Raw genomic sequence first — 19,404 nt, forward strand, 5'->3', positions numbered from 1 at the left:
TGAGTCGTGTTGATTGCTCAGGCGGGGTGGCATCCTTCACTAGTGAGCTTTGAGCTGGGGGAGGGGTCCCCATTTGAACCTTACAGTCCCAAGTCCTTGCACGCCTTGTGGGAGCTGATGGAGCCCTCATTCCTCCTCTTCAGCCTTTCGTCTCCCCTCCCAGTAGATGGCGCAGAGGGCAGCAGCTGCTTCCACAGAGACCTTCAACCTCCCGATGGCAGAGCGGTCCTGAGGGCTGACAACTGCCGGGAGTGGGTAAGAGAGCGGAAGTGAGGGGAGGGGTCAGTGTTTCTCCAGGGCCATTCTCTGGCTGGGCCTGGTGTAGGACTTGCCTCCCCCAGCCCCGGGAAGGGACAGGACTTGCACTGCTGCAGCTCCCAGGACATGGAGGGAGGTTGGCTCCCAGGTATAGATCCCAGTTCAGTGGCCAGGTCCCTGGCCTCTTATTTGCTCCACTGGCCCCCTTTCATGCAGGTGGCGTGCAGGGGAACAGAGGCAGCAGCTCAGCAGTGGAGACCGCTCGTTTGGGTGCTGCTGGCTTCGTCACTCACCATCGAGGTCACGCTCCAGCACATCATTGCCTGTCAGCAGGATCTCGTGCAGGTCTACATAGGCAAAGCCCACGTCCTCACACTCGCCTCCAGTCCCAGGCGGGGGCTCGCTCACCACCACGAACTGCAGCCTGCAATAAGGGGGCAGTGTGTCTGGATCCTGCACCTGCATCCAGCCCATCCTACCCCGGCTCCCCACAGAAAAGCCAAGCTGAAGGGCGCTGTCCGCACCTCTAGTGCACTCAGTGGCCTGGGCCCAGGGGATCTAAAAGAGCCAAAAGCTCAGGGAGGAGGGCTCTGCCTGACAGCTTTACTCTTCTGGCCAAGGGGGCCTTCTGCAGGAAGTGTAAAGCTGCAGAGGGGCACGTTGGGCCTGTGTGAAACAAATGCCTCCAAGAGCTAAGGACCATTACAGACCTCCCGGCACATTCCTTTGATCTGCCTTCTCTAACCTACAGCAGCATGGGTGCACATGCTCCACCCACAGGAGAGAACAAGCATGGGGCGGATATTGGTCACAGTGTTCAGGCACTTACAGGAACATGCTCAGAAGAGGTGATGAGCAGGCTGTAAGAGCCTGTACGGGGAGGGGATGGGGGTGGGTGCAGCAGGGGTATGTGCTGGGGACCTTTATCCCAAGGGACTGGAATTCCTGTCCCTAGCCAGGATGCTCACCAGCTCTGCCCTGCCTCCTCTGCCTGCAGCATGGAGAAGAGGCGTTCCCGCTGCATGCTCACCCCCTCGGTGTCCAGCTGAATCACTGTGGTGGGGGCAAAAGGCTGTTAGCCATGGCAGTGCTCAGTGGGGGGGGCACCAAGGGGAGGAGTCAGGGCGATGCTCGCTGGGGACTGGGGGGGGACCAAGAGGAGGAGTCAGGGTGATGCTTGCTGGGGACTGGGGGGGGGGACGACCAAGGGGAGGAGTCAGGGCAACAATCTGATGCTCCCCTGGGGCCAGATGGTGACAGTCGACCCATCTCCAAACTCCCCAGTGTTGCTCCTCTTCCCAGGCTGCTAGTGGTCCAGCGCCACCTTCTCCCTGTGGGGAGGGGGCCTTTGTCAGCTTGCCCTGGCAGTGGGGGAGCTGAGTCCCAGGGAGGGGGCTGAGGAAAGTGGGGCTATTAAACTAGTCATGGCCCCCTTTTCCCAACAACAGCACCGCTGTTCTGGGCCTGGAGTGATGCCCTGCAGACCTGGGCCCAAAGGCCTAGGTATGAGCTCTGTCCCGGGGCGGGGGAGAGATGCTTTTCCTGTCTCCACCCATGTGTCATCCCCATCCCCACATGAGGCATGAGACGCCCGCCCTGCCTCTGGGGGGTAGGGCTGTGGGAAGGGCGAGAGCCAGACCCTCCCCACAGCAACTCACCCTTGCTGAAGTGGAAGTAGATCTCCTCATTGCCCTGGGGCTTGCGGAGGGACAGGGGGGTCTCAGTCTCAGCCAGGGGCACCCCTGGGAAGTGGTACTCCACGTACAGCTGCTGGATGTGTTCACAGGCCACGGCCTCAGGGTGCAGACTCAGAGAGACGATCTCAATGCGGATCCACTCCATGTCCTGACAAGATGAGGTGAGAGCAGGTCACACAAGGCCTGAGAGGGTGGGAACCAGGGCCCCAAACTCTTCTGCAGGGGGTAGGGGGAGGCTGGCTGAGCCAAGCTCCCCTCTCCCCCACTTCAGAACCCAGTAGGGCTCAGCACTGTCACGACAAGCTGTAGCTGCCCCATGCTCCTCCCCGACTCCTGTACCTGGCATGGCTCCCTCCCCATGGGTCTGTGCACCCTCTCCTCCAGCACTGCCTCAGGGGTGGGGGCATTACCGCCTTTGGAGGGCTCCCCAGGCTGGTCCCCACCACGATCTCGTCACTGTCTGTGGTCTGTGTGTCGCTGCTGCTCTCCGGCGCTGGCTCACAGGCCTCCTCGGGGGCTGGCAGGGACAGAGTATTTGTTACCAGGAGGGGAATTAGAATGGAACCTGCCCGCCCCCTGCTCCCATCTGTACCATGGGCCTTGAAGAGCATGGCTGCAGCGGCAGCCTGCTTTGGGGCTGCACCTATGCCCACCACTGAGTTTGTTCATGCAGGGACCCTGCTCTGCAGCTGGATAGCCACGTCGCCCTCCCCCACCACAGTGAGCCCCAATCCACAGCTGGATGGCCGCGTCGCCCTCCCCCACCACAGTGAGCCCCAAGCCACAGCTGGATGGCCGCGTCGCCCTCCCCCACCACAGTGAGCCCCAAGCCACAGCTGGATGGCCGCGTCGCCCTCCCCCACCACAGTGAGCCCCAAGCCACAGCTGGATGGCCGCGTCACCCTCTGCCACCACAGTGAGCCCCAAGCCACAGCTGGATGCCCTGTCTGTGGTTCTACATTGTGCCACCTGGGGCTGGGTGCGTGTGACCTGTACCATCAGCTCTGGCACAGCATGAGGGACTGAGCAGGACCCGAGGGTAGCCTGGCCAGTTGGCTTTGACAGCTGGGTACCCCATGGGAGGCAGGAGCTGGTACCCATGTCCTCGGGAGCAGAGCCTACATCCAGTGCAAGGGATTTTGGCTCCAAGTGCTGGGTCCTGGCAGAGGTTTCAGCATCCTTAGCTGAGTATCCTGTTTCCTCCTGCTCCTCCTGGCCAGCCTGGACCTCCTTCCCCTCCAGCGTCCCCTGCACAGACAAACCACATCAGGCTCGGGGAACAGCTGGTTCAGTGTGGGGCACTAGGCAGCCTGTGGGCCAAATCTGGACTGCCAGATGCTTGTGAACAGACCATTACATCTTTTTATGTACTTATTACTATCATTGTTATTGCGGTGTGAAAACTGTTTCTCTGAAGTCTGGACCTTGACTGTACCTTGCCCAAGAAATTTGGACCCTGAGTAAAAATAATTGACGACCCCTAGTGTGGGGTGAGCATTGGGAAGGGGCCTTGGGTTGCTGCACCCTCACTGCCTGCTTCCTGGTCCCCTCTAACTAGTCTCACCTCAGCAGTGTCTCCCATGGGAGCCACCTCTTCTCCCTCCTCCGGTGTGTAGCCACTGGCTGCTGGCACTGGATTGGGCTGGGTCTGACTGCTGGCTCCCCGATCCCGCTTCCCCCTGCATCCATCAGCCTTGACCACCGAGACCTGGAGCTGCTTCCCCTGGCCCTCAGGCTGCGATGGCAAGGTGCTGGGACCAAGCCGGGCCTGAGCAGGGGTCAGAACAGCACAGTCACGCCACAGCCTGGCAGCTTCCCCCATTCCCACTAACCTACTCCTTTTTGTACTGGGGTGCAGGAATGGCAGCATCGCCCAGCAAGGCAAAGAAAGAGCAGTGGATAGAAGCCAGGAGCCCTGACTCCCAGCCCTCACTAGGAGGGTGATATTGTAGGGGGCAGGTGTTAAGAGAGGGCTGCTGGGTCGTTCTGTACCTGGCTGTGTAGTGCAGCCCTTTCCTCCTCAATCAGCTGCTCCAAGGGTCTCTCACTCTGGTGTTCCCTGGCCCAGGCCACTTGGTGCAGGGCAGCCCCCGGGGGCAGATACCGACACTTCCACTCCAGGCTGAGGCTGATGGAGCCATTGGGGTACCCAGATGGGTTGGTGAGGACGAAATCTCCTATGGAGTACAGAATTGGAGGCATAAGAGGGCACAGGGGGTGGGGGCCTGGGCACTGAGGCCAGGGGCAGGGGAACTGTGCCCAGCTCTGTTCCTTGAGCAATAGAGGATCTGGGTCCAGCGGCTTTCACCTGTGATATTGTGCCCGCATGCCAGAGGCAGCAGCGGGATCTGTGCTTTGCCCAAGTAACTGCCTGGCTCTGCATCCTCATCATCGAAGATGTACACCCAGAGGCTCTCTAGACGCAGATAGCGGTCGAGTTCAGCTGTGGGGCGCATGGGGAAGGTCTGCAGGTCTCCAAAGTGCGGGTTGTTGCTGGAGTGGATGATGGGTGTGTCGTGGTCAGGGAAGGTGAAGAAGCGGTACATGGCGTAGGGGCTGGGCTGGGTGCTGAGCCAACGACCCCGCAGGCTGGTGCAGCCCACAATCTGCACCTGCAGCTCATTCCACAGCCACTCAGTTTCCAGGACCTGGAGGGGGAGACTGAGAAAGGCTGGTAACTGGATGAGCAGAGGGCCCAGGCTGCATCCCATAGGAATCATGGCTTTGCCACATTGAAGGCACTTTAATGTCCAGAGTGCCTGAGGCCTCCCTTACAGGGATCCTGCTCTGACATGTGCCAGAGAGCTCCTAGTGCGGAGCACATATCCCTGTGAGGCCCTGTGGTTGTGTCCCACCATGGGGAGTCCCTTTTGTGGGAGCATATGTCCCTACAGGGATCCTGTACCAGTGGGCATGGCCCTGTAAGGCTCCCCCTTTCTGGGGTGCATTTCCTGCAGTATGAGTGTGTGTGTTTACCCTCACATACTCCTCCCCCATACACACCCCTGCTTCCTCACCCCCTCCTTGTCCTGCTGCCTGCTCTGCTGGGCAGCTCTGGCCTGGGGCATGCAGGCTGACAAGTAGCCCAAGGCCTTGGTGCGCTCGCAGTGCAGCCGCATGGTCTGCTCCATGGGCAGGCAAAGCCTCATCCAATACTCCAGCATCCCATAGTTCTCGCCGTTCGGACCTACAGGGTGTGAAGCGGGCAGGGGGGTGAGGGGACATGCAGAAGGCAGTGTGGACAGAAAGTCCAGGGGATAGGAATTGGGGGAGCAAGAAGGAATTAGGGCAGCAGGTAACAGGACATGAAGGCCACAAGGACATACGAATGGTTAGAAACCTGGAATGTTCCCCAGGCTGCAAGCCTTGGCCCCAGGGAGTCTTTACTGTGAGGGAAAGATGAGCTAATGGCTCTCCAGGCCATGGGAGTGTTTTACTGTCTGTGGCACTGACAGGCCGGGCGCCCTCACTGAGCAGCTGCCATGGCAGAGGGCAAGGGGAGCGCTTCATCGTAGAGCATCACCGTGGCGAGGGAAAGCTCTTACCGTGCAGCATCGCTGTGGCGTGCAAGCGCTCCCCACGCCCCAGAACCGCCCGGAAGTGCAGCCAAGAGGAAGCAAGAGTGCTGTGTTCAGCAGCCGTGGCCAGGTGCAGGTCTAGGCGAGCGGCAGCCCCCTGCAGGTACTGCAGGAAGAGGGGCTCAGCCTGTATCACGTACTGAGAAGTGAAGCTGTAGCGTGGCCGGGCCCCACGCACCATCGGTGTGCAGTGCGTCTCGCAGTCGTAGAAGGCATAGGTGCAGAAGGTGACGGGCTGGACATCCCCCAGCACCTGCAGCGCCTCCCTTGACAGCACTGCCCCTGCAATGTGCAGCTCAAACAGGTTCTCACCACGCCGCAACACAGGTGCCTTGCCCTTCTCCACGTCCACATCACCCTCGGTCCGCAGAAGTGGGAGCTGCTGCGTCCCATAGGCCACTTCCTTCAGCTGCTCTGGGGGAGGAGATGCGGACCTGTGAGGCGTGGACATGTCCCCATCTTCTCCCCCCTCTATCCCCAAGGCATAGCTTGTACCCGGCCCTCTCCCCTATCGGTTCCTGACAGGAGTGACCCACTGCCCTGCTGCTGTCTTCCCCCCTCTTGCTGCAGGGTCAGTCCCCACAAGCCCAGCGTAGCTGTCTGCCAGCCCAAGTGCTGTGCAGCAAGCCAACTAGCGAGGGGCCAGGTCCCCCTCGGAACAGTACACTGGGCACGCAGGGACCCAGCACAGCCTCTTGGGGCAGGGAACGAGAACACAGGTCCAGCCAAAGATCCATCCTGCCCCGTTCTGTCTCCAGCAGTGGTTGTGAGGGAGGCACGACGAAAATTGCTCCAGGGGGCAGGTGGGACTGGCTCTGCCCTTACCCTCCAGCTGGCGGATGTGGGCGCTGCGCAGATCCAGGAGATGCACCATTTTCTGCTGCTTTTCCTCATGTCCCCTCTTCTCCTGCTCAGCCTGCACCCTCACACCTTCCAGCTCGGCCTGACACAGCACCCGGGTCAGTCACACAGTAGCTCACCCCCCCAGTCCCACAGTTCATCCACCCCCTGCCCCCCCGCCCCACCACTCATCCCCTCCCCCCGCCCCACAGCTCGGCCTGACACAGCACCTGGGTCAGTCACCCAGCAGCTCATCCCCCACACCCACCCCTCAGCTCATCCCCTCCGCCCCCTAGCCCACAGCTCGGCCTAACACAGCACCCGGGTCAGTCACCCCCTGTGCCACCACCTCCCCAACCTGATAGTCCCGGTTGATGCGGTGCTGCAGGATCAGCATGTCCCGGGTTTTCTCCAGCTCCAGGATGGTGTCAGCATGGGCAGCTTCTGTCTCCCGGAGCCTCCGGCTCAGGCTCCGCTGGGTGAACAGCTCCTCCTGCTCAGTCTGGGTGGGGAGCCGATCCAAACAGGGGTGCTGTAGGGAAACGGGCGAGTGAGCAGAAGAGAGCCTTGCCTCCCCTGCTGAATGAGGGAGGAACACCACAGTCCCCAAGGCTGCAACTCCCCCGTGCCTAGCACCAGCACTCGCCAGGACGTGCGGGCCCAGCCTAGCCCCCCTTTGTCTTCCCCGCACAGGCTGCAGCACTTGTCATGATGGGGGGGCCGGCCCAGACTCCCTAAACTCTTAACTCCCCCTACATAGCATTCGCCATGAGAGGAAGGACCACCCCAGACCTGCTGACTCCCCCACATATGGCCTTGCACTTGCATGAGAGGAAAGTGATCAGGAACAGCCAGCATGGATTCACCAAGGGAAGGTCATGCCTGACTAATCTAATCGCCTTTTATGATGAGATTACTGGTTCTGTGGATGAAGGGAAAGCAGTGGATGTATTGTTTCTTGACTTTAGCAAAGCTTTTGACACGGTCTCCCACAGTATTCTTGTCAGCAAGTTAAGCAAGTATGGGCCGGATGAATGCACTATAAGGTGGGTAGAAAGCTGGCTAGATTGTCGGGCTCAACGGGTAGTGATCAATGGCTCCATGTCTAGTTGGCAGCCGGTATCAAGTGGAGTGCCCCAAGGGTCGGTCCTGGGGCCGGTTTTGTTCAATATCTTCATAAATGATCTGGAGGATGGTGTGGATTGCACTCTCAGCAAATTTGCGGATGATACTAAACTGGGAGGAGTGGTAGATACGCTGGAGGGGAGGGATAGGATACAGAAGGACCTAGACAAATTGGAGGATTGGGCCAAAAGAAATCTGATGAGGTTCAATAAGGGTAAGTGCAGGGTCCTGCACTTAGGACTGAAGAATCCAATGCACCGCTACAGACTAGGGACCGAATGGCTAGGCAGCAGTTCTGCGGAAAAGGACCTAGGGGTGACAGTGGACGAGAAGCTGGATATGAGTCAGCAGTGTGCCCTTGTTGCCAAGAAGGCCAATGTCATTTTGGGATGTATAAGTAGGGGCATAGCGAGCAGATCGAGGGATGTGATCGTTCCCCTCTATTCGACATTGATGAGGCCTCATCTGGAGTACTGTGTCCAGTTTTGGGCCCCACACTACAAGAAGGATGTGGATAAATTGGAGAGAGTCCAGCGAAGGGCAACAAAAATGATTAGGGGTCTAGAACACATGACTTATGAGGAGAGGCTGAGGGAGCTGGGATTGTTTAGCCTGCAGAAGAGAAGAATGAGGGGGGATTTGATAGCTGCTTTCAACTACCTGAAAGGGGGTTCCAAAGAGGATGGCTCTAGACTGTTCTCAATAGTAGCAGATGACAGAACGAGGAGTAATGGTCTCAAGTTGCAGTGGGGGAGGTTTAGATTGGATATTAGGAAAAACTTTTTCACTAAGAGGGTGGTGAAACACTGGAATGCGTTACCTAGGGAGGTGGTAGAATCTCCTTCCTTAGAGGTTTTTAAGGTCAGGCTTGACAAAGCCCTGGCTGGGATGATTTAACTGGGAATTGGTCCTGCTTCGAGCAGGGGGTTGGACTAGATGACCTTCAGGGGTCCCTTCCAACCCTGATATTCTATGATTCTATGATTCTATGACAGGTGGGACCAGCCCAGCCCAGCCACCCTCTGATTTCCCTGTGCTTGCCATGATGGGTGGGTCCAGCCCAGTCCCCCTGACTCCTCCATACAGGGACCAGACCAGCCCCACCCCACTCCCAACTCCCCCCACACCGGCCCCAGCTCTATGCCCTTTACCTGCCAAATGCTGTGAGAAGATGGGGCACCTACCACACCCCACGAAGGGGCCTGGGGAGATCAGCCAACCCTGGCTCCTCCCTGGCTCGTACCCACCTGGGACAGGGTCGGCTCAGGCTTCTGCTCTGGAGTTTGGTTCCCCCTCTCCACTTCCTGCTTCAGCTCCTCACTCCGAGCTGGGGACAAGACGGGGGTCAGGCCTGGATACCAAACTGGTTGTGGTACAGAGCTGGTCCTGGCCCTGTGTGACTGGGACACATTCTGCCCCCCAACACACGTGTTGCACACCAAGGATCCACCCCCTCCCTCAGGCCAGACTCCATGCACCCCTCCCCTTTCCCCCCACGGCTGTCGTGTGGCTGGGAGGCACCCCTCTCCCCCCTCAGACTGTAATGCACCTGCAACGACCCCACCCCAGGGACAGCGGCCTAGTCAATGGGGACGCAAGAACTCCCCACTGGGATGAAGCTGCCATTTCAGTCCCTTGTCCCTGTGCTGGTACTGAGATTCTCCCCCCGTCCTGCCAGCCCCCTCACCTCTCTCCTGCACCAGCTCCTCCACCAGCCGCCTCTTCTCTGCCAGCTCCAATCTCAGCTGCTCCTCCAGCCGTGAGATGTTCCCCTGCCGCTGCTCACAGGCCAGACTGCTGCAGCAAGAGGGGCAATGCTACAGGGTCACCGCAAGGGCCACAAACCCCAATCCCGCCAAGAGAAGCTCCAACACACGGTGCCCTGAGCCTTCAGGGCCCTGGGAGCTGCTGCTGCATGGCTGCTGCAAATCATTGCCAGGCCCCACCCAGGCATAGCAGACTGAGGGTGAGGGGATGTCCCTATGGCTCTGCCAGGCCCTCCCCACACTGTACCACAGACTTGGAGAGGGCTCCCTAAGGCTCTCCCCCAAAACCCCCATCCTCCAGGGTCAGCCCTTTGGGATCAGTCTCCTGTCTCTGGCAGACTCTGGGGCTGCTCCAGACCTTTGCCTATCTCCTGCAGGCCAGAGCTTCCAGCCCCAGCAGCCCGACCCTGAATGGAGCCCAGGGTGGGGGCTGAGCAGGCACCAAACAGATCTGGTGTGACTGGACCCCAGGCTGTGGCATCTCTGGGGATAAATGGGGGCTGAGACGTCTCACTTGACCTTGGGCACCATCTCCGTGGGACAGCCCCACTGCATGGTGCGGGGCTCGGCCAAACTCATAGTCTCACCTCTCCAGCAATTTATCATAATCCTCCTTCAACAGGTCTCGCTCCTTCTCCAGGAACCTGATTCTCTCCTGAAACTGAGAGAGAGAGAGATCAGTCCCCAGACCTGGGTCCCCCAGCCAATGAGGGGTGGGCCTGTCAGGCTCTTTCTCTAGGGTTAGAAAGGGACTCCCCCAGCCCCTGCTCACCAGGGACCCCCCTACTGACTCCAGGGAAGCTGGCCTCAGAGTAGGGAAAAGGAGGGTCCCCAGGGCTTGGATTAGCTGGATAGGGCTCCCTACCTCCTCCAGCGCCCCCTGCAGGAATGAGACGCTCTCCACTTTGCTCTCCAACGCCATCACCTTCTGTGTCTCTGCCTTCAGCTGCACGGTGAGCTCCTCCACCTGGGCCAGGAGGGCCTCACTGCTGGTTCTCAGCATCTCCTGGTTCTGGTGCGGGAGGGAAGGAAGAAAGACCAGCACAGGCAGGAGAGAGGGATGCCGGCCCCTCCCTGCTGCAGGGCTGCCAGGATGGAGGGACCTGGAACTGAGCATGATAACCCAAGGACAAGGGAGTGAGGGCTGTCTCTTTAGGGCTGGATACAGAGAGACTTTCTTTGCCCCAGCCTCCCCGCCAAGTCTCGAGTGCATTGCCCTCGGGATGGGTCCCAGCCAGGGGAGGGGAGCTCTTGTCCCATCAGTACAGAGGGGCACTCCCTTCCTGGGGGGTGGAGTGCAGATCCCATGAGGGTTGCTGGGGAGCGGAGTTCCCGTACCTCAGTATTTACCTGCTGGAGTTGGCTCTCATAGGCCTGGGAAGAGAAATCGCAGAGCTGCCATCAGTGCTGCTATGTGGAGCCTATAATTTGCTGAGCGCTGACTTGGGAGGGCTTTGGGCCTGGCCTCTCCCTGTCGCCCTCCTGCACTCCCAACCCGGGAAGCAGTTACACTGATCCCACTGGAGGAACAGATGCAGACATGAGGCGGTGAAGGCGGGAGCTCCCCATGGGGTTGGCTGAAGGGAGAGCTTCCCCTCCAAATCCCTACTCATCCCCACAGGTGGGTGGGTTGGTGGGGTCACATTGGATACTCGGGTATCTCTCCCCAGGTGGTACAGGCAGGTGCCTAGATGCTGGGAGTGTCTCTTCTCCTCTCCCCCTGGGTGGCACAGGCAGGGGAACTGACAGCTGGGGGTCTTTCTCTCCCCTCCCCGGGGTGGCACAGGACTGGGAAACTGACAGCTGGGGGCCTTTCTCGTCTCTTCCCCTGGGGGGGCACGGGCAGGGGAACTGACAGCTGGGGGCCTTTCTCGTCTCTTCCCCTGGGGGGGGCACGGGCAGGGGAACTGACAGCTGGGGGCCTTTCTCGTCTCTTCCCCTGGGGAGGCACAGGCAGGGGAACTGACAGCTGGGGGTCTTTCTCGTCTTTCCCGCAGGGGGCAGGGGAACTGACAGCTGGGGGTCTTTCTTGTCTCTCCCCAGGGTGGCACAGGCAGGGGAACTGACAGCTGGGGGCCTTTCTCATCTCTCCCCCGGGTGGCACAAGTAGGGGAACTGACAGCTGGGGGCCTTTCTCGTCTCTCCCCCTGGAGGGCAGGGGAACTGAGAGCTGGGGGTCTTTCTCTCCCCTCCCCCGGGGGGTACAAGCAGGGGAACTGACAGCTGGGGGCCTTTCTCGTCTCTCCCCCTGGGGGCCAGGAGAACTGACAGCTGGGGGCCTTTCTCGTCTCTCCCCCTGGAGGGCAGGGGAACTGACAGCTGGGGGGGCACGGGCAGGGGAACTGACAGCTGCGGGCCTTTCTCGTCTCTTCCCCTGGGTGGCACAGGACTGGGGAACTGACAGCTGGGGGCCTTTCTCATCTCTCCCCCTGGAGGGCAGGGGAACTGACAGCTGGGGGCCTTTCTCTCCTCTCCCCCTGGGGAGCAGGGGAACTGACAGCTGCAGGTCTTTCTCTCCCCTCCCCCAGGTGGCACAAGTAGGGGAACTGACAGCTGGGGGCCTTTCTCGTCTCTCCCCCTGGAGGGCAGGGGAACTGACAGCTGGGGGTCTTTCTCATCTCTCCCCCTGTGGGGTAGGGTAACTGACAGCTGGGGGCCTTTCTCATCTCTCCCCCTGGAGGGCAGGGGAACTGACAGCTGGGGGTCTTTCTTGTCTCTCCCCCTGTGGGGCACGGGACTGGGGAACTGACAGCTGGGGGCCTTTCTCTCCTCTCCCCCTGGGGAGCAGGGGAACTGACAGCTGCAGGTCTTTCTCTCCCCTCCCCCAGGTGGCACAAGTAGGGGAACTGACAGCTGGGGGCCTTTCTCGTCTCTCCCCCTGGAGGGCAGGGGAACTGACAGCTGGGGGTCTTTCTCATCTCTCCCCCTGTGGGGTAGGGTAACTGACAGCTGGGGGTCTTTCTTGTCTCTCCCCCTGTGGGGCACGGGACTGGGAAACTGACAGCTGGGGGTCTTTCTCATCTCTCCCCCTGTGGGGCAGGGGAACTGACAGCTGGGGGCCTTTCTCATCTCTCCCCCAGGGTGGCACAGGCAGGGGAACTGACAGCTAGGGGCCTTTTTCTCCTCTCCCCCTGTGGGGCAGGGGAACTGACAGCTGGGGTTCTTTCTCTCCCCTCCCCCGGGGGGGCACAGGACTGGGGCTAATTCACCTCCTGCAGGTCAGTGAATCTGACTCTGGTCACAGCCAGCTCGCAGCTCCGCTCCCTCAGGAGCCGCTGCAGCCGGATCAGCTCCACGTTCCCCCGGATGGCGGCTCTGCAAGGGGAGCAGTGGGTGGCTTGAGCTAGAGCAGCAATCCCTGCAGGGGACCCACATTCCATCTGTCCTACGCCCCCAACCTGGGCCTGGCACAACCTCTCCCTGGGCCTGGCACAGCCCCCCATCCTTACCCTCCCCTGTCCCGCCCCAAAGCGAATCGGAATCACTGCCTCTTCCCACCAGGCCTATATAGGCATAGACCCGCCCTCTCCCCCAGGCCCAACAGAGCCACCCCCTCACTCAGGGGGTCATGGTGGGCTGAGGAGTGCCATACCGATGCTCCAGGGCCTGCTGATAGTACTGCTGGGATGGGGCCCCTTCGAGGTTCATCTCTGTCCCCCATGCCCGGCATTGTAACTCAGGCTCCATCTCTGCCAACACCAGGCTGTGGGATCTGTGGGGAGCAGGGACCTGGGTTGACACGCTGACCCCTAAGAAAGTGTGGGGCAGGATCAGAGGACACAGGTGCTAGGGTGATGCCACATTGACTCCAAAGGGAGCAGAGGGCTGGAAGGCAAGTTTGGAGAGCAGACGGCAGGATTAGGGAGTTTGACAGAGCACTGAGAGGGTGCTTGCATCACCCTTCTGGTCACGATTAGCATCAATTAGGCCCCCCCCCTCAAGGCCTAACTGGTCAGGGCTGTGCCTGATTACTGGGCCAGTGGGGTTGGGAAGGTAATGAACTAACTAGCCAATGGGCAAGTGGTTTAAAAAGAGCACAGGAAGTGCCTACTGGATTCTGGAGCAGAAGTTGCTAAGCTGGGAGAGCCTGGCAAGAGGGAGCTCCCTGAGCACCCCACAATTCACCCCCTGCGAAGAGGGGCCAGAAAGCTGGAGAACCGTGCAGAGGTCTGGATCTGATAGTGGAGGGATTGAGAAACTGTAATGCAAGTACATGCTGGTGTGCTCAAGTAAGATGGTCTCAGAGCAGTCTGTGATGGTGAGGGTGTGGTGCCCATGTCCTGCTGCAGGGAGGGAAGGGGTATCTGAGGGAGAGGATGTGGAAGGACTCACAGTGGGGATTCAGGGGCTGTTACCCCTTCTGTGGTGCTGGGTGGGAGAGGGATGCATTGTCTCTCCATATTGGCTTGTACTCCCTCTGTGATGTGGTCTCTGTATCTGGGGGGAGCTGTGTGGGTAGGTCGGGCCTCTGGACTGCGCATCCGCATCCCTGCACAGGAGAAAAAGGTAGATGAGGTCTTATCTTCCTGATGCTAAACCTGTAGGGGCAAAGGATTCCTAGGGGACTGGACCGAGGCCAGCAGACTCACCTCACTTGTGAGCTGACTCCAATACACAGAAGCAGAGCTGGGAAAGGGCCTGACTGGAGGCCAGGATGTGTCATCCCCTGGGCTCTTTACTTGAGCTTCTGCTGCCCCAGACCTTCTCTCAGGGTGGGGATCCCCCACCTCTCTCAGCCCCTGAGCTCCCAACCCCCTTCTAGGGGGAGGCACTTCAGCCCCTAGGAATGGTGATTTCCCACTCCCTGTCTTGATCCATCCCCTTCACCTCTGTGATGTCTCTCGGTCACCCTCCCACCTGCCGTGTGGACCCGCCGGAGTCCGGTGTCCACCCGGGGTTGGATGTAGCCATAGGACCAGTGGTGCCTGCAACTGTGGAGCTGCAGCTGCTGCTTGTAGGAAAGCAGACGACTCCGCAGCCCCTCGTTGCGCCGCTCCAGGTCCCACACCCGCTCCTGCAGGTCCTCCAAGGACTCCTCCAGGTTCCGGCATGACCACCTGGCCCTGGAGCCCAGCTGGCCCTCAACCTGTGCCCGCTCATGGGTACGTCTCAGCAGCTTAGTGCCCAGCCTGGGGAGGAAGCATAGGTAATGAACTTGCGGCTGATCCATCCCTGGGCACATGCTGCCACAGCCCCTATCTTACCCACCCCAGTGTGTCCCTCAGCCTGTGCCTGCTTGTGGGGAGCACAGCCCCGTTCACTCCCTGTGAATCTTCTAACCCCAGGCCCCCTTCCTGCATTACCACAGACCCCTACACCTGCTCCTCTGCAATCCCTGCATACCCTCCTCTGCCCCATCATGTCTCGGGGAGCCTAGGATCCTAGTGGTGAGGGTGATGGGTTTTATGGGGCCCTGCTGGTACCTCTTGACCCTGTCCTCCTGCTTGCACGCAAACTCTTTGAGCACCAGGTTCTCGTCATGTAGACGCAGGAACCCATTCTCCAGCTCTGCCCGGTTCATCTGGCTCACATGCTGCCGTGTCCATGCCACCGACTCTGAAAGCCCAACATCAGGGAATGAGGGGCCAGGGGCTGGCACAGATTCTACCCTACAGACTAGGGCTAGTGGCTGGGACCAAGGACTGCTGACCCCTCTCCAGAGCTCTGGGAGGGGAGTGGGGTCTAGGGGGTCAGAGCATAGCTGTGAGCTCAGATATAGCAGTTGTGAGGCTGGGATCAATGCAGAGGAGTATGGGACCAGCTGGGCCCCTGTGAGGAAAAGAAGGCAACCCAGCAGCCCCTGCCAGTTTAGGAGTGGAAGGATCTTAAGGACGTTCCCATGGCTGACAGGACAGAGCAGAAGCCCATGTAGAACTTAACTATCTACAAAGTCTGACAGTGGCATGCTTGCAGGAGCGTCTCAAGGGACAGGGCTTGGACCCAAGTCAGCGAGAGCAAGTAGGACCTGGCCTGCCATGGAGTAAAGGAAGAGAAGGGGAAGAAGCAGTGGCTGCTTGAGGAAGAACTATCGCTAAATCTTCCTGCAGAGCCAGCCCATCCGAGAGAAGGATGAGAAGCTGGAGGCTATGGACTATGGAGGCTGAGGTCACAGTTTTAAAGAAAGAACTAAGCACTGGGCTCCTTGGGGAGAAAGAGGCCCTGTGCTGAGAGTCTGGCCATTACACACCAGAAGTGTGGGGCCCACATGACTGCAGTCACAGGAGGAAGATTTGGGAAGCTAGCAGACAGCGCAATTTTAGGCCTAACAGGTCCCGGTCAAAGCAGCTGAAGGAAGGGCAGTTTTGAAAGATTGTCATTCAGGGAGAAGTGGGGGCAGGAGAGGAACTGAAGTGGGGTCTGTTAGGGGCTGTGACAGGGGCGGTGAGTTATATGGGCCCGTAGTACCCATGCTCCAGGAATATTCGGGGCCCAGCTCCATCAAAGTTCAGGGCAAGGTCTCTTCCCCTGGCCGTGCCTGCTGTCCCCGGTTGATTTAAAAGGGCCCAGCTGCCACCGCCAGCAGGGCCAAGGGTGGCTTCCTGCCCGGCCTTGCTCCACGCCACTCCTAGAAGTGGCTGGAATGGCCCTATGGTTCAGGCGGGAGTCACCACGTGTTGCCCCCGCCCCGAAAGCTGACTCTGCAGTGCCCACTGGCTGGAAACTGCGGCCAATGGGAACTGTGGGGGTGGTGCCTGTAGGCAGTAGCGTGCAGAGACCCTTTGGCCCCCCTGCCTGGGAGCCACTGCCAGAGTGGTGTGCAGGTCACTTTTGGGAGCCACCCAAGGTAAGCGCTGTACCCCTCACCCTCTCCCACACCCCAACTCCCTGCCCCAGCCCAGAGCCCACACCCAAACTCCCTCTCGGAGCCTGCACCCCAAACCCCCTCCTGAACCCAAACTCCCTCCCAGAGCATTAGGCAGGTGTGGCAGGGGGCAGGACTTGGACCCGTTGTGGGCACCACCAAAAATTATACCAACCTGCTGCCCCTGGGCTGTGATGGAGGTTGTAGGAAAGGGGATATGAAATGGAGTGTTTGGGTCCATTCTGTGGTGTGGATTCTCCAAGCCGGTATTTGTCTGTCTGAGCGGGCTGTGTCCTTGGGACGAGGAGGCAGCACTAGTCCTCACCCCCAACAGCTGAGGTTCTGGCTGGTATTTTGCCTGCTGCAGAAGCAGGCAGGAGCTAGGATGGGAGTGGGTCCATATGTTTTTGTTGTAGGAAGGTGGGCACATTAAAAAGGCACTTAGACTTCAGGAAAATGGACTGTATCCCTGGGGAAGACTGCCTCTCTGGATTGAGGGATACCTGTCTCCTGCAGAGAGTTGTGCTTGGGGGAAGTACCCTGTCTGTGCCCCACTGTCCCCTCTGAATGGGGTGGTGACATAGGGTGCTGGTGAGGGTAGAGGCTCATCCTCTCTAGTGTGCTATGTTACCTACCTTAGCCTGTGTCAACCCTGTATCCCCTCACTGTTTGTGTGGGGTGGGCCCCTTTGCTCACCTCGCATCCGGGTCTTCAGCCCCTGGGCCTTCGTGGGATGAGCAATGGCTGACACATCTAGAAAGTCACCAGGAAAGCAGTTAGACCATCACTCTGTCATGGGCATCAGGGGTGCTGGGATGAGCCCAGGGACAGCAGTGAAAGTGAGGAGGATGGGGATAGATGAGGGGGACAGGAGAAGAGGAAGGGGTATCAGGGAGGGTTGAATGGGTGAGGGGGCGCAGAGTGGATGGGTGAGGGAGGCTGGGAGGCTTGGAAGTCAAAGAAGGAGTCTGGGGGTCCGTATGCCCCCCCTTCCTTGGAATCCCTGCGTTGTTGTGATGTGGCCCTGACCTCGAATAGCTGTGATCACTGAGGGCCTCTGGCTGTTGTCTCTGACAGGCAGGTCTCCGGCTGTCTCATCCAGCAGGAGTAGTGACATAGCAGCAGGCTAAGCCCAGTCTGGAAGGCAGAGAGAGGTAGTTACAGATGGCCTTCAGGGGTCTGGCCCCCAATCATGTCCCACAGCGGGTGAGCCCAGCCTCGAGAGGGCAGAGCGGCAGCTTGGACACTTGTGGGGAAAGACCACCAGGGCTTGGCTCTGCAGCTGCCTCATTAGCCTGGGGAAAATAAATCACGTATCCGTGGATACATGGGATACCAAGGTGGCTTCCTCCCTCTGCTGAGCTCCTAGGGGGTGGGATGGCAGAGCAGCTCAGCTCTGGGGTCGGACCTCCACTTCAGACCCCCCCCGTCTGTGCTGTCTGCCCCATCCCCATGTGGGAGACCTCAGCCCTATGAGGCCCCTGCCCCAGACAGGAGGAGCAGCACTAACCCAGCATAAGGCTCTCCTTCTGGCCCCCCACCCCACCTGGTGGGTGTTTCTTCCCCCTCACTCACAACCCCCTCCCAGCCTGCTGACTGCTCTGTCCCTGAAAAGAGCTGTCTTGGCAGCTGTGGAGGAGGATTTCCTTCCAGCTAATCTGCTACCATCTGTCAGAAAGTAGTGCAAGCCCCCTGAAGATCCACGGCCCAGTCACGCCCATGTTGGGGCATGGGGGTTATAATGGCAGAGACCTGAATCAGACTGAACAGCCAGCTTCTGTGCAAGCTTCCTCCAGACATCCCTGGGCTCCCTCCACCACAGTTCCACTGAAACGTCTCAGTCCAGACACAGAAGGCCACTGCTATCCCAGCCCTGGACTCTCCATGCCCCACAGCTCTACCATTCCCACTCACTCCCAACCCACAGACCCTGTGCTATTCCAGCCCAGCTCTCCCCTGACTCTGCTAAGGTCCCTCACTCCACATCTACAAATTCGCTGCTCTCTCAGCCCTGGGCTCCGTACCCTGAGCACAGCTCAGTCAATACCCTGCTCCTGACCTGCAGTCCCCTGCTAACACAGCCCAGGGTTCCCTCAAGTTCTGCCAATGCCCCTTGCTCATGACTTGTAGTCCCCACACCCCTGGGCTGCACAGTCTGACCCCAGCTCTACCAGAGTCCTCACTACCAACCCACAGCTCTCCTCCTATCCCAGCCCTGGACTCTGCCCTCAGTCCCAACCTACAGATTCCCTGCTATTTCAGCCCTGCATTTTTACTCTGCTCCATCTCACCTTGCCTGTCACTGTCTCCTGTCCTGGTGCTCTGCCCAATACCAGTGAGAGTCTGGAAGGAGAGCATAAATCCCTTGTAATCCTCTGCTGTGTAAACTCATTAGGACAGGAGGCGGGAAGGGTGGGGGGGTTAACACCTTGTGCAGCATGAGGTTAAGCAGAGGGGCAAATCCCCCTCACCCCTAGAGCATTCCTTTCATACAGTTGGGATCACAGGAGAACACTAGCTGCGGGTGGGAGCAGAGAACAGCCCCAGGGATGGGCATTCCAGCTCAGTACCCATCTGTGTCTGGGACACTGCCAGAGGGAGCCTGTGAGTCCAGAGAGCAGAAGAGAGTGATAAGGGTTGAGTCAGCAGGGGACACCAGGAACTGGGGTTGGGAGATGACCCTGGGCAGGGAAGAGGGCGGGACTGTGTGTGGGCTGGAGGTCTGTTGCAGGGAGCCCAGTGTGTCTATGTTGGGGCCTTGGTGCTTGAAGAAGGGCTTTGCTGATGATGATCCCTGATGCACCAGAGAGCAGTGCCCAGCAGAGTCCTTACTGTGCTAATGCCTCATAGTGCAGACACACTTCCAGCCTCAGCCCCTAGTACTGCCAAGGATCCTCACACAACCTCAGCCCCAGGCACTGACAGGGTCCCTCCACTGCCACCCTTCTCCCAGGACACCTCTTTCTACAGCCTCTTTTCTCCCAGGGACTCCCCAGTGGCTGCATGTACCTTCCCATCCCACATTCAGTCTTGCTCAACCCCTCGCTCCCCATGCACACAGCCTCCTTCCTTTCCCTCTATGACCCCTGGAGCTGGTGAGTCAGAGGCAGACAACTGAAGTGCCCAAAGGAACTGTACCTCTGATAGGTTTCACAGTAGCAGCCCTGTTAGTCTGTATCCACAAAAAGAACAGGAGGACTTGTGGCACCTTAGAGACTAACAAATTTATTTGAGCATAAGCTTTCGTGAGCTACAGCTCACTTCATCGGCTGTCTCCCTGGCACCAACCGCCAATGTTATGCAAGCTCCGGAAGGGAAGAACCTCTCTGTGGTTTTCA

The 19,404-nt window shown here is 59.3% G+C and overlaps 1 protein-coding gene across 1 annotated transcript; it reads right to left on the minus strand.

Annotated features, from left to right (window-relative positions):
• Positions 1-126: 126 nt before the first annotated feature.
• On the minus strand, positions 127-17,183 carry RPGRIP1 (RPGR interacting protein 1). The gene is made up of 24 exons (XM_077831779.1): positions 17,096-17,183; positions 16,763-16,819; positions 14,688-14,820; positions 14,122-14,393; positions 12,857-13,013; positions 12,474-12,579; positions 10,615-10,638; positions 10,130-10,276; positions 9,852-9,925; positions 9,186-9,295; positions 8,746-8,825; positions 6,732-6,905; positions 6,359-6,476; positions 5,501-5,947; positions 4,973-5,142; positions 4,264-4,603; positions 3,948-4,132; positions 3,520-3,723; positions 3,053-3,203; positions 2,366-2,472; positions 1,917-2,103; positions 1,227-1,311; positions 552-682; positions 127-242 (listed from the first exon to the last, which is right to left on the minus strand). Exons 1-24 carry the CDS (start codon positions 17,181-17,183, stop codon positions 127-129), a joined length of 3,663 nt encoding a protein of 1,220 aa, XP_077687905.1.
• Positions 17,184-19,404: the final 2,221 nt, after the last annotated feature.

Source organism: Eretmochelys imbricata, chromosome 13 (genome assembly GCF_965152235.1).
Source record: "Eretmochelys imbricata isolate rEreImb1 chromosome 13, rEreImb1.hap1, whole genome shotgun sequence".
In the NCBI taxonomy this organism is placed as follows: domain Eukaryota; kingdom Metazoa; phylum Chordata; order Testudines; family Cheloniidae; genus Eretmochelys; species Eretmochelys imbricata.